The following is a 15,407-nucleotide window of genomic DNA, read 5'->3' as shown; positions in this document are numbered from 1 at the left end:
AAATATTACTCGATAAATTGAACTTTTACGGTTTCCGTGGATTGATAAATGACTGGTTTCAATCATATTTAAAAAATAGAACACAAACAATTCAGATTGGAGAGCATTTATCAACAAAACTTATCTCCCCCTGTGGTGTCCCCCAGGGATCAGTCCTTGGACCTCTTCTATTTTTACTTTACATAAATGACATTCACCTTTGTTCTGATAAACTAAAATTTTATCTCTCTGCGGATGATACTAATATACTTTATGCTGATAAGAATCTTAAGGCGATCGAGCAAACGGTTAATGTAGAGTTGAATAACGTACATGACTGGTTAACTACAAATGGGTTGACAATAAATACAAAAAAATCAAATTTCTTAATTTTTCGTCCTCATCAGAAAAAAATGCATTTTTCTCCACAAATAGGTATTTTAGATTGTGAGACAAACCGAAGAGTTAGTTTAGAGCAAAAAAGTTATATCAAATATCTAGGCGTTTTAATTGATCAAAATTTGTCATGGAAAAACCATGTTGACTCTGTTATCGTAAAAATAAGTAAAACAATAGGGATGATTGCAAAGCTGAGGTACTTCGTTCCCTCTACTATCCTTGTAAATATTTACAATTCATTAATTCTACCTTATATAACTTATGGACTCCTTGCCTGGGGCAATGCGTCAAATGCTTATTTAAACAAGATTTTAGTTCTTCAAAAGCGAGTTTTGCGCTTAATCTATTTCACCGATCGAAGAGAGCATGCCATCCCTTTATTTGCCAAAGCAAAAATTCTGCCTGTTACGTTCCTATATTATGAAGCTGTAAGTAAACTTATGTTTGACGTGCACAACCAGAGGGCTCCCATTAATATTTTGAAACTATTTACTAAAACATCTCATATTCATACCTACAATACTCGATCATCCAAATCGCAGCTCTTTAGTACAAAGTACTCTAGACTTAACCTACAAAAAAAGGCTTTCTCGCGTGTTGGTGTCAAGATTTGGAATAAGATACCGAAAGAATTCAAAACGTTATCAAAACATTCCTTTAATAAACAAATTAAAACGTCTTTATTTCAGATACTAGATAATGAAGATTCTTATCTTGATGTTGAAAAGATCTCCTCTAAACTTAAGGACTGCATAATTAAAACAAATTGATCCGATTGCTTTCAGTACTAATGTATTTGCTTCTATACTTTATTGAACAACTATTGATGTATTTGCCAGCTATGCTTCTTTTTATAATTTAACAATATCTAATTATTTAGTTTTTAATTTTCTTTATATATTGTAAATAATGTTTGTTGATGATTGACCCGCCTCGAATAGCAAATTTGCTATCTGCGGGTCAACATAATCTAAATTATTTTGTAAGAAAAAGAAAATAAAGTGTGTGTAAAAAGTGTGTGGGGTGGTCGAGACTTGCAATGATCATATCAACAGAATTATCAATTGTTCCTATTTTGGCCATCGAATCGCTCTTCAGCCTATTAGAATATATTGAGTGGATTTCGCAACTGTAAGATCAACTTATGAAATATATAAAACTCCTAAAACAGCTCTTTTCTAGAATTGAGGAATACTTCCAGTTGAGAGGCGAGTATGCGTTAACTCTTGATAAACCTCTTCGAGTTTGGATGGAAGAGAAGGAAACAGTGCAACAGAATTTTTAAGTATCGACTGAAATCATTAGAACGTGACTCAGTTGTTTTGAATGTAATCTTGGACTATTGCAAAGTAACTTTGAATTTTCACGCTTAGGGAGGGCTTGCGACGAATTACGATATCTTATACGCCACGAACGCATAAAAATAAAACAATTAACCTAAAAAAGTGTATTTGACGTAAGGCCCTCGGGATGTTGACATAATTCCATTCGTTTTTTGAATTGATTAACTTGCCCTCTTCAACCTTATTTATCAGAATTATGTCGACATCCCGAGGGCAGTTATGGCAATGTAACAGCTCTAGAGACCTGGTTCCGAGTGGCTACTTTTCGTGTGTTACTACAAGACGCGCGCGTTCTTTCAAAATTTTTCAAATTTTTAGATTTTTGTTTCTTATCAACTGACGAGGTCGTAGACGAAACTAGTTTTAAAGTTTTCGCAGTAGTGTGTTGAAAGTAGAAGTTGGAGTTTTTACGTTACATGGTTAATATGGCGTTAAGTAATACTTTCTTGGCTTCGATAAGTAGAATTTCAGAACAATACAGGCGTCTGGACAATACCTATATGCAAAGTAAAGGCACGAATAGAGATTTTTGACAAATATATTACTTAGTAAGAGAAACAGAACGACTTACTCGAAAGATTTCTAAGGTTCAGCGTATAGTCACTATTCTAGTCCCCAATGTGAAACCTAGCAAACTCAGTGTAACAGTTTTGATATCTCTCACTCCAAAGTCCACTCGTAGCTTATTTTCTGTCTCATTTTGTGTCAAGCGGTAGATTTTGTCAAGTCCGAGCCAAAATCTTTTAAAGTGGGGTCGTCTTCCGGAAAAAAAATATTAGGATTTGAAGGTTGCCAGAATAAATGAAAGTTCAGAATCTACCTGTCTCGTTATTTTTGTTTCCTTGATGAATAATGTTTTTATCACCTTTTATTACATCCATTTTGAAATCACTGGTGGTCCCTGTAATCTGATTGGCTCTAATTGGTGCGATTTATTCACGAATCGCACGAAATTTTTGCACTAAATCGCATCATTTTACCCTTGACTGAGTTTTTGACACATGACCGGTCAGTCTTTCTGTTTTGCATACAGAATGTAAGATGTAAGATGTAAGAGCGTTTCTGGTTCCACTTATTATTTAAAAACCGGCTCAGTACTGCATCAGTATAATATTTGAATTGACCAAGTCCTGTATTTGGCTGATTTCAAAATTGATGTAATAAAGTGGTAATTGAACCTCGTGTCGTGCAATTTTGGTCTGAAATCATACTTGTGTACATTCCTAAGTTTACCTTTTTGGGGCGTACTTGTGAGTTATCACAACAGGGTCAGCCCCCATAACAACTGCTGCTAGAAAAGATTTGTTTTGAAATATACTTGAGTACCTTAAAAGGTCAAAGATCGAGCGTTTGGCTCGCTCATGATTAGAGTGTTCAAGCATAACACAGATTAGTCTACCGCTAATTGTATTGTCGCTGAAATTCCGATCGTGCCCTTAAGAAATTTACCGGACAGTCTCAATATCATTGTAAGAAATTTTTGCTCTAGGAGTTGTTACAGTGACGATAACTCTCAAGAATGGCAAAACACATCACGAAGACTATAACCCAGAGGACTTGTGAATGCTATAATTATCTCTTTACAGATGAGTCACGTCATAGTCTGATAGTGATGGAACGTTTAATTTATTTTCAAGAATTAATGATGTTTCACCGCAGATTTGTGCTAGCTTTGATGTTTGAGTCAGCTAAAGAGGAAACATCTTTGTGTTTCTTTCACACAAGAAAAGCAAGCTTCGAGCTTATTTTGACACAAAATATTTTCTAAATATTCATGAACTTCCTATGTTAATAAAAGCAAAGAAACACGAATGTTCTTTATTCCAAGAAAACCCCTCTATATTGAGTGTTGGGAGGATCCCGGGAAATACACCTGCTGTTTAGCACATCCTTCACGCGTCTACAGTTCCTCCGCCCCGCAACCTTTACATAGGAAACTGCTGTATAAATACAGGCTTGAGAAATTAAAATTTCTTCAATCTGCAACTGTGCTACATATACATTTCGAGATCTACAGCTTTAAGGTTGGGAGACGAGTTTCATCGTATCATGTCTGCTTCACAAAATTCTCCTTTGCTGCTCAGTCTGGCACTTTTCTTCTTCATTATTCAACTGTTACCTTCAGCTCGTGCAGCTCCGATAAATAACAAAACCAACAACAGAGAACCCGAGAACTGTGAGTAAGAATCTGTGCTTAAGTATATTATGATAACCCCTGGATTACATTTCCTTGAAAACGACGGTTGTTTATATATTAGCAGAATTCTTTTCTTGGTTGACGTTGGAATTCAGGGATTCCTTTCGGAGAACGATTCTACTTGTACTCTAGCGTTCTCCATGAGTTTAGAACTGTCAAAAAATTATCTATCGATCATTTCTTCGTTGCATTATTTCTTTGACTTTATTTTCTATTATTTCTTCTTTTCCTCGTATATTCTGTTTCCCTTGTTCTTGTAGCAATTCTATTTTTTATCCCTTAACAGTTAAGAACTGTGCCGAGCTTTACACAAGGGGTCAAACCATAAGCGGTGTTTATACAATCGACCCTGACGGTAAAGGTGCCTTTAATGTCTATTGTGACCAGACAACAGCTGGTGGTGGCTGGACAGTCATCCAAAAGAGACAGAATGGCTCTATCGATTTCAACCGCACCTGGGATGACTATACAAAAGGCTTCGGTAATTTCCTCATTGGTGAATTTTGGCTCGGACTTAACAAGATTAACCGCCTGGTTCAGAATGAGACAGAAAACAAGCTTCGAGTAGATATAGGAGTGAGCAAAGTGAATGTTGTTTACGCCGAGTACTCGTCGTTTGGCATTGGGGACAAGAATAGTAACTACACGCTGAGCCTCGGCAATCTTTCAAGTAAGTCAATCTGATTGGTTAAATATTCTCGAGAACTCTCCATTCAGTCATTTATAATGCATGATGATGTAACATGCAAGAGATTCCTCTTGGTACTGGGCTTATAATGATGTATTAGCGCTTTATTTTATTGATTTATTTTTTTTTGCAATGTCTCCTTATCTAGATAACAATGTTGAAAGTGATGGTCTCAGGCATCACACAGGCTTCTCATTTGGCACTTGGGATAGAGATCCTGCTGGTCCTGGATGCAAAACAAAAAAAGGTGGAGGTTGGTGGTACAGTAAGAAATGTGAAGAACCTCTGCACTCAAATCTCAACGGTGTCTATCAGCTTGGTAGAGGGGGCGAGATCTATTGGGCAAATCTCGATCCCAAAATGGCAAGTGGCAGTACTCCCACGACAACTGAAATGAAGAGCAGACCTGTGAAATTTTCTTAAAGTTCTCTTGCTTGTTATTTTGCTCACGACATGTAATTGAAGGGCCTTTTAGTACTATACGCTTTGTAAGTACTATACGCCGAATGCAAATATGGCGTCCTATTTGAATTGCCATTGTCCTCGACTCCCTAGCCTCGTCTTCATGATCACGAGAAAACACAAAAGGATTATTACATGTGTGAGAGGCTAGTGAGTCCAGAACAATGGCAACTCAAATTGGACGCCATATTTGCATTCAGTGTATACGCTTTGCAGATTAAAGTGAATAAAAGAAAATTGGTGATATATAACCAACCATTGAAATGCTTTCAATGCTTTTGTTTCAAATAAAGTAGGAATACATTTTATGAAAACAATGAAAGGAAATAAGTAAGGACGTTTAGACAGTCGTGCTATGATTTGTTTTAAACTAACATTCAAGCTTTTACTTTGTGTGCAATATATTTTTTAAAATTTTGAATCTTTTTCTTTTTTTTTGCACTTTAAAAGGATGAGTACAATGTTTTCATAGAAAAAAAATTACCTTTATTTTGTTAAACCACTGGGTGTTTGTAGTGGTAATCAGAGGCCTTCTTAGAGTAACTATACGCTACGAGTCGAAATATTTCTAGATAATGAGATTGATTTGGCTTTAATGTTTCATTTTCACTCATCAAATACATAATAAAGGCTTTATGTCAAGACTTTGGTCTGTTTATAGAATGAATTACGCTCAAAATTCCATTTTGCTTGACCTTAAAGGGGCATGGAGAGTTCGTGCCAAAAACCTAACAAACCTTAATAAGCCAAATTTTTCTCAACTGACTTTGATCAATGGGTCACTAAAGTACATACTGGATTTTGTATGAAATAAACACAAGAAGGCAGGTGAATGTTATGGTTGTTTGAAAAATGGCAATTTTGGGTAGTGATTTCTGTCTAATCGCTTGAGAACAAAGTTACATTTATGAAGTAAAAGCTCTACTATAGTAGAGTCCATGGTCAAATTCATTTGGCAGCACAATTTACCGCTGGAGTTTTATAGCACTTTAAAAATTCCACCTAGAAGGATGAATTTTTGGTGCTCCATAGCCCACAAATGGAACCCCGGCCCCCCCATGAAACTCCAGAACAAACAGTCAGAGAGTTGAGCCAAAGTGGCTTTTGAAATATCTTATCACACTCAGCTTTTGCGCCAAGTTTCAGTCAAGTCGGTTGACCACCTCTTTTGGCTCCTGGAACACTTTCCCAGACAGAGACACTTAAACCAATCCTTAGCGAAAACGTCAGGTTTACTCTGTTGAACAGTTATTAAGTACATTTTTATAGCCTTTACCTTGGATGAAAGATTGTAACCTTGTCGAAATCTCCGGTAAAATTGCCGGTGTCGCATTTCACACGAAGATGAAAACATGGCCTGGTCAATTCAGCTTGCTGACCATCTCTGAAGTTATTTCATTTCCTTGATAAAAGAATAAGGTTACAGGGCGAGAGATTTGCAGAATTGAGATATAAATGGATACCTTAGTTTAATTCTTAGACTCTCTAAGCGAATAGTTGTTTGTAATTCTATCGATAAATATAGATAACGCATCACTTCGTCCTTGATTTATTCCATGTTGAAGGCTACCCTTGATCGCTTGACCTTGAAAATCAGTTAGCAATTTGCGTAATTAATCCAGATTAGACGGGAGCAATGAGGTGTGGAAATTTAGAGTTTAGCGTCAATAAGCCCCCCCCCCTCCCCCCGAGACAGATAGAACATACTTCTATTATCCTCTCCTCTTCGAAAAGTGTCTCTATGCTCGAAATCATAATCACTTTGATGATTCGGACGATGTAATAGGCGATTGCATGCATTAGTTACAAAATGGAATCATTTGTCTTAGATGAAAGTCAAATATGTTCGTTAAGTGGTACTTCCGACTGCGGCGTGCCACAGAGCTTTACTTATACCATTGCAAATTGTGTTTTACGATTCAGTCACTGCGAAACAAACAAAAGAACGGATTCTGACGGATTTCTTTAAATTTGAAACAGACGTACACAATTTTTGTGAAAAATGCGAACACATATTAAGACTGCGCGGCACGACTTCGCCTTAAGCAATGCTAATTGATAATTAACATAAAAATCCTGAATTCCTTTCATTGTACGTGCTCTGTGTTTCAATTCTCTAACGTAAGTTCTAATGAATATAACGGAGAGAGCATACGACATCGCGTAAAGACAGTATCCTTACCCTTACTTGTCTATGTTCTTGCATGTCAAGAAATTCATGATCAGTGACAACGAGCCTTTGATTATGACGGACGGTTTGAGGTTACATGCAGCAGTTTTGAGTATTATGGACTGCTGGTGGGACATAAACTAAATTGTTTGTAAATGTAGATAAAAAAGAATACTGATGAAAAGTACAAACTTCGTGATCGATATCATATCAATTTATCCTTATTAATTCATTTCAAAATGTTGAAAACATTAGTGGAATAACGGCGAATAATTGCCAGCCAACCGATCCCAATCGTGTTAATTTTTATGCGACAGTTTTGTTGAACGCGAAATTCGTGCAGAAGATAAAGCTTTTTGGACGTTGGTGTTTGGCAAAGTTCGCTAAGGCTCTCAGAGAATTGCGAAGTTCAACTCGTGTTACTGTAGTGTACTTTGAAGTCTGAGAATTAAATACTGAATAAGTCTTTACATGGCTTTTAAGAGAAGATAATAGCCATGCAGCTTTTGGTAAATATACCTTGAGGTTCTGTTATCCTTCCGGTGTCATCTTCCTTGGAAGCGTCATCTTCAGCAACTTGTTCATCTCCGGTTGTTTCCTTTCAAGTATTTCTTAACATCGGCTACATTTCTCCTCATGTTTACTCCTCCTGGTGACGATACGATGAACATCACCAGAAATCAGGGAAATTTCGAGACCGTGGTTTTGAGTAATAATAATAATAATAATAATAATAATAATAATAATAATAATAATAATCAAAAAGCATTTATACAGCGCTAAGCTCGACTAGTTCTCCGTAGCGCTTTATAAAATTATAGACTATTTAACATAGCAATTAAATTGTAAAAAATCGTAAATTAAAAAGTGTCTTTCAACAAGTATGTTTTAAGGTTCCTTTTGAAAACTGCAACAGATTCAGATGTTTTCAAGGAATATGGTAAGCGGTGTACCCCATTTCGCTCAGAAAAAATGAAATAGAATTCGACCATTGGACTTTTCTTAAAGGCTTTTCCCAGAGGGACTAGTTATTTTTTTAATCGTGGGTGGAGAGGAACGATTTTGTTTGTGTCCCGATAAAATTTTCCAGATTCCCTAAGAAGGCTTTCTAATATTATAAAGTTGTTCCCTTATGGCAGTCCAAAACAAACATCCTCTCACCACCAATGCGATCAATGATTTCTGGCCCTTGATCATTTGTGCCGATTTAGTTTACTTAACGTGAAATTTAATTGCATAGTGTGGTGAAGGGAAAGTCAAGTTTAAAATTTGGCATAGTTATCTAGGAATTTATGAGAGCATGATTAATTTGAGAAGTCTTTTACGGTAAACAAAACGCAAAATTTTGTTTGTAGAAAGTTTATAGCGGTAAACTACACCTGACCTTGCCGTCAGTAAGTTAGATCCAAAAATAAATTAATTATAATCAGGTTAAGTCGACTTCATACTGAGTTAAATTTATTTTAAGATCAATTGTAAACGTTATGCGAAAACATTGAGATAATTATGTGCAGTAAATAAATGAAATCATAAAAGCCTTCTCTAGGTGTAGGAATGATGTTTTTGGTAAAAGTTAGCAATAAGTCCCAAGAGTTATGCAAACCTCCTGACCGCTTCTCGGGTTTCTAAAGCTTTCTTGAAATTTGCAAGCCCCCATCGTGTTTAGATTAGGCTATGTAAACACAGAAAAGTCCTCTATTCCTTAAACATCAATTTAAATGTTGTTCATTTTGATTTATCATAAGTTTTTCATAGATTAAGCAGAAAACAAAGCTGAAGAAATGTAGATAATGGTTTAAAATTCAAATGAAAATGTATTTGTACTATATATAAGCAGATACGTCGCCTAATTTAAAAAGGTGGAAGGGAGAAGGATCCGGTCGTGACTGACGTCACTCTCCCGAAGGATCGATCATTTGGTTGGAAATTTCTACTAGTTTTCTGTTAGGTTTCTCCATGTTTAAATGAGTTTGAGAAAACACGAAAAAAGTCCTCCATTGCTTAAATCGATTTCATTGTTGGTCCGTGAGCTTTTTATAGACTCAGCTGGAAACAAACCTAAACCATTGTGGATAGACAGACACGCCCAATGGTCTGACACAGATACGATCACTAAATTTGCAGAAGTACAGAAGTCTTGATCGACAGACATTGTTGAGGACATTCCGTCTCGGTTCATGAAAATCGGAAAAAAAATAATAATAACTCGGCTAATATCCAGCCATCGTGACCGAACAAGCTGGTTATTAACCCATATTAACCCATATTTGATATACATCGCTTTTCGAGATAGCAACATCTAGGATTTGCATCTTTTTCTACTTGAAAGATTAAAACATTCAACGAAAGTAATTTAAAACTCACCTTATCCTAGCTCTCAACTACTTTCAAGACAAGTAAAACTGAAGCGTAACTTAAAAGTTCACATTGCCATCCTGATCAATTTTCTGAATTTGTTGTGAGAACTGCAACGTGAACACTGCACGTCGAAATAAACTGTGTCCAGACTATCATGCACGCTCTCTACTTCTCAAATGATATACCCATTATGTTGCTTATGACTGATATAGCCACTGTAATGTAATGATCGTGCTTTGATGACGTTTCTGTTGTTTTTATTAGGGAGTTTTAAGAGAACCACCGCGTCAACGGGAACGGGATCGTCACTAAACTAAAGGTTTAATGAGCAGCAGAACAATAGCTTTGTAAGTTCGTTGTAAATATTTGTGAATTTCTTTGCGTCTTTTGCAAAACAACAGGGACCTTAAACAAACCCCGACGGTAATGGTAACGGTAACGAAGACGTGGCGAAACAGAAGATCTAATTGGCAGAATAGTGCTGAGCAGTGCATTTTAAAACTTTGTACATTTCTTAGCCGTCTTCTGCTAAACAACAGGGTGAAATTACCACCGATAACGTTGTCCGGGAATATGTGGTCTGCAACCAGTCTCCAAAGACACGGGTAACAACGGGGAAAGGAACAAATCTTGGTGCACGAACAGAAGGAGCTGGTGAGATGTCTATTGTTTACGTCCATCAACCTTGCGGCAATGACGTAAGGTGAAAAGCACCTATTATTTAAGTTTAAACACATCCAGACACTCACGAAATTATTTGCCTTATACTGTACCGTTGTTTCACCTCAGAAACGGACTCCCCGCGGCGCTTTGAGATTAAACTTTTTCATAAGATCACTATAGTTATGTCATCCATAATCGAAAATCCAAAAATATAGAGGCACGAAAATTTTTATCCTCATCAGGCATAAGGGGGTCTAAATTCGTCTCTGCTATCAAATTTTCAGCTCGATAGCGTGCTTGGTTTGCAAACCAGCGAATTTTGAAGTTCAGAGTTGTGGTGGTTGGGTGAAATAAAGTTCCGACCGCATTTGTTGAAGAATATAGACCTATCTTTCTGGTGATTTGTGGCCTTTTTAGGAAATTAAGAGTCAGAAAAATTTTTTGTTGGTTTAGTTTAGATAATCAGTGGGCTAGGTAGCCAAAGTAAGTTCCACATGCTCTACATAATTTTCGGCCGACATGTTGGTGGACAAAACATATCCACCAATATGGCGCCTCCATACTGGGCTCTGTAAATTTGCGCAAAACATTTCGACAAATATCTTAAGTTTGGGCAAACTAAGAGACCTACGACTTGAAGAAGTGCTTCCTTAACCTATCTCCTATAGCACTGCAGTTTCTGAACCTTAATCACGGAGCTTCTCTTTCTCGATGCGTGACAGAGAAAACGATACAACGGTATCTAATGGGCGATCTATGTACGCTACAGAGCAGGCTTTTTAACTTTTTATACCAAATATAAAACCATTTCAATAACTACTTTTTAATTCACTTCCTGTTACAACGTAACCACCATGGTCAGAAGCTCCAGATTCCATTGCTCGTCCGTAGCTAAAGCAAAACTGTTGCTCTTCCCACCTGATTACGGAGCCATGTGATAAAGTTTCGCATCAAAATTCCTGAGGTCATATTTATTAGACAACTCCTTTAGACAAGAAACGAAATAAGGTGCTTTTCGGCGCCAGTACGGTGTTTACATTAATAGCTAATAACGCTCGAGTGCCGTTTTCGAATCAATTTGACAAAAGCGCACATCAGCTTTTAAAAAGAAAGTTGACGATCGAGTTGGTTATCGAAGATCATATAACCGATATGTGACATCTGACCTTGATGTGGATCGTCCATGCGGTAGATTATTAACGAAATATGATCCCCTGACGTTCTCCTACTTATATGTAATAAAAAGCGTACTTTTATTAGACAAAATAGATCAGCTGTCCTTATTTTACATCCAGTTTTCAGCACACTTAAGTCGCCTTAAGTTGCTTTAAGTCGCCTTAAGTTGCTTTAAGTCGCTACTGGTTACGAAATGTTATAAGGGTTCCACCCTTGCCAATTGACCCCATTCACCCCACTTTAATCATAAGGATCAGAGGAGGAGGCATAGTGGCTGAATGGTCGGTGCACTGGACTCGAAATGGATCTAGTTTTGGTGTGTAGTATTGGAGCATCACATTTTGGTCTTGGGCAAGATACTGTAAGCTCAGTGCCTCACCTTCTCCTGGTGTAAATATGGGTACCGTTTAGCAAGGGGGGAGGTAACCTTGCAATGGATTATGAGTCTAATTATTGTTATTGCGAGGTGAGCAATGGCTTCCATATACATGGAAATCCAATGTGAAAATAGTCATGCACCTGTCTAGCCCCTGTGCTGGCATGGGTAATTCCTACATGTAGACAATACTGATGTAGGAGATATGGCAATGTATACTCTTCTATTTTCTTACTCAGACAGCCTTTCTGTTTTAGTTTGTGTCTTGTATTTCATGATGAAAAAGTTGACAAAAGTGTTGACACTGTGTATTATCATCAGAATATAATGACTATTGAATCAAATCAAACCTACAGCTCCGTGCCAGATCATCAAGATAAAACGATAGAAAGGTATTCTGGAGAAAACCTCAATACTTGTCACTCACTTATACCTTGAGCAGTAAATATAACATTATCAAAAGTCAAATAAACTTGACTATAGAATATATCATGTATTTGAACTGCAAATCAATAAATGAAGATGATCATCACAGTTAGGAAGTTCAACACTATTTAAGCAGTAGCAAAAAATAAGCACGAAAAAAAAATACGTTTGTGCGGGATTTGAGCCCATGACCTCTGCGATACCGGTGCAGTGCGCTACCAACTGGGTTAACAGTTTGGGGAATGGGTCATTTTGTTAGTTTGTTAGAAAAACGTGAGTGAGAAAGTTGTATACTCGAGAAAACAATACATATTTTCAGAGTAATTTATCACTGTACGTGTATCACTGCTGAATAGATGAATAAATGAACAGTCGTATAGATAACATCAATGGCAATTGTTTTCTCTCTCACTCTCCCTCTCTCCCTCTCTCCCTCTCCCTCTCTCTCCACACAGACACACATATGTATGTATATATATATATATATATATATATATATATATATATATATAACTAACTGCAGACAGTACTGTTTCGGCCTTCTGGGCCTCATCAGTGCAGTGCTAATGCTAGGATGGGGGAGAACCGAGACGGTCACCCCAAACGACCCAACCTTTGTGGTATCGTCTAAGCCATGCCAGAGTGCTCAAACTAGAGTAAACCAGCGAGCATGCGCAATTGCAACGGCAATGACTCATCCTAGATAGAGTGCTCAATTTGGACATGAAAGCAAAGCTTTGTATGCCAAAGAGCTATATCTAACTGCAGACAGTACTTTTTTTTTTTTTAAAATATAAAAGCCTGGAGACCAGGCGGTTTTATTTCATCAATGATATCTATTTACAATTCTAATTGATTAAAGTATTCGAATTAAATTATGAGTTACTTAAGTATTTACAGATCTCCATTAACTAATGACATTTTCTCTTACAGGCGGCACGAACAGCGCACGGGCTATAACAGCCCGGAGTAAGCGCCCACCTGTAAGAGCTAACAAAGTTCTATTTACAAGTTTTCTATTTATAAAGTTCTATTTACTATTTACAAAGAGTTTTGTCCCGACCATGTGGGGCGCAAACAGCGCGCAGGCCTGTAGCCCGGAGTAAGGACCCCTCATGGGCGAGGTTTAACAAGTTTTATTATATACAAAGGTTCAGGGGGGAGCAAGAGAGGGAAAGAAGACAGGTTTACCAGCATCGGCCGAACAAAATGCGTTTTTAAAAGACCAAAAATTCCTTAAGGTATCAGTGTCGCTGCTAAGAATTCTGAGTTGGACATCTTTTTTAATTAAGTCGATAATCGCGTTGGAGCTCAAAAGAGAACCTTCGAAGGTAGCTTTATTTCTGGCAAGCCAACACCAATATATGATGGTTGCCTTGAGAAAGTTAGATAAGGATATACTGGTGGTAGATTGGTCTAGGGAAAAGGGGTAATAGATAGAGGTAGGGGAGATAGAGAAGGGGGAGTCGAGTAGAACACGAAAAAGGGGAGAGAAATAGTACCAGACTTTCACAACTCTGGGACATCCCAAGAAACAGTGTTCAATAGTTTCTGTTTTACCGCAGATCGCGCATTTGTCATTATTGATGTATCCCCAAGACTTTAGGAGATATCTTACGCGGATCATTCTATGGATCAATAGCCAAATTAGATCGTTCTTCTTGTTCTCAATTAGCTTTAGGCGAGACTTGCGCCACACCCAGGCCCAACGATTGATGGGGCGGTCCATAGCAGACGCCCAAAAACCGGAGCACCGGGGTGCAACGCAGACGGGGTCAAGCAACAAAAGATATAAATTCTTACTGGTGAGTAAATCAGGTAAGGCACCAGTTTTCTGATGCAAGGTACGGAAATTATCTAAACAAAGCCGGTAGTAATTGGAAGGAAGGAAGGAAGAGGGGCCAGAATTTGTGGGAAAAGAAAAACGGGGATCTAGAATAGTTAGCTTATGTCCTAAAAAATATCGAGCTAGGTAATGCCATTTGGATGTGCCAAAGTCATCTCTTAAACTGGAAAAAACAGAAAGGCGCAGGCTAGCGCACTTAGCTTTAAAATTAACGACGTTGAGGCCCCCAGAGGATGGGGGCGCACAACAGCGATCGCGACTTACATTTTCCATTTTTCCTTTCCAGATAAAAGGCCAAATGATCGACTTAAAGCTATCGTGCACCCAACGGGGTGGGGGGATGACTTTAGCAACGTGCCATAAACGGCTTGCGCCTAAAGTGTTTACAACTAAGGTTCTACCGATAAAAGACAGGTCTCTTTGTTTCCAAAGATTTAGAACCGAACTTAGTTTGTCTAATTTGGCCCGCCAATTGTCGTCGTCGACATTGACGAGGCCGTTTGAGAAGTAAACACCAAGCACTCTCATTTTAGTGACCCATTTGAGGCCATAGGGAGATTCAATTCTAGTTCGCCATTTTCCTAACCACATTGCTTCAGATTTGGACGTGTTCAGTTTAGCGCCAGATCCTTGTTCAAATTTTGATACGACTCGGAGAAGTGAAGAAAGAGATCTTTCGGATTTTAAGATGCAAGTAGCATCGTCAGCGTACTGGGATATTTTATATTGAAGGCCCCCTGCTCCGGGGAGCAGGAAACCTTCAATATCTTTACAATTACGGATTTGCGTTGATAATACTTCTGAAACTAGCACATAAAGGAGAGGAGATAATGGGCATCCTTGTCTCACCCCTCTTCTTAAGTGGACAGGGGGGGACAGGGAGCCATTAACAATGATTCTAGAGAAGGCTTTAGAATAAAATAGTTCGACCCACCCACAAAAGGAGGGGCCGAAACCAAATTTACGCAATACTCTCATCATGAATTCGTGGTCAACTCGGTCAAAAGCTTTTTCTTGATCTAAGGAAATGAGAATACCTGGTTCATTAGTTTTGTCAATCATGTCAAGGGCATCACGAAGTAAGGCCAAATTTGAGAAGATAGTGCGGCCGACCACGCCGCACGTTTGGTCTGAATGCACGATGGAGTTCATGACTTTTTTCAATCGTTCAGTGATGATTTTAGATGCTAACTTGTAGTCAGTGTTTAACAAGGAAATTGGGCGCCAATTTTTTGCGAGGCGTCGATCATCTTTTTTGTGGATGAGTCGTAGGAGGCCTTCGTACTGGCTATCCGCGAGGGAGCCAGCAAGAAAGGCCTCGTTC

The 15,407-nt window shown here is 38.0% G+C and overlaps 1 protein-coding gene across 1 annotated transcript; it reads left to right on the top strand.

The window, feature by feature from the left end:
• Positions 1-3,770: 3,770 nt before the first annotated feature.
• Positions 3,771-5,091, top strand: LOC148720686 (angiopoietin-related protein 3-like). Its single transcript, XM_088737662.1, has 3 exons — positions 3,771-3,897; positions 4,205-4,588; positions 4,755-5,091. Exons 1-3 carry the CDS (start codon positions 3,771-3,773, stop codon positions 5,027-5,029), a joined length of 786 nt encoding a protein of 261 aa, XP_088593788.1. The 3' UTR covers positions 5,030-5,091.
• The last annotated feature ends 10,316 nt before the right edge of the window (positions 5,092-15,407 follow it).

Source organism: Stylophora pistillata, chromosome 11 (genome assembly GCF_964205215.1).
Source record: "Stylophora pistillata chromosome 11, jaStyPist1.2, whole genome shotgun sequence".
NCBI classification, from domain to species: Eukaryota; Metazoa; Cnidaria; class Anthozoa; order Scleractinia; family Pocilloporidae; genus Stylophora; species Stylophora pistillata.
Note: the sequence above shows the minus strand (reverse complement) of the source record. Positions and strands in the feature narration are given on the sequence as shown.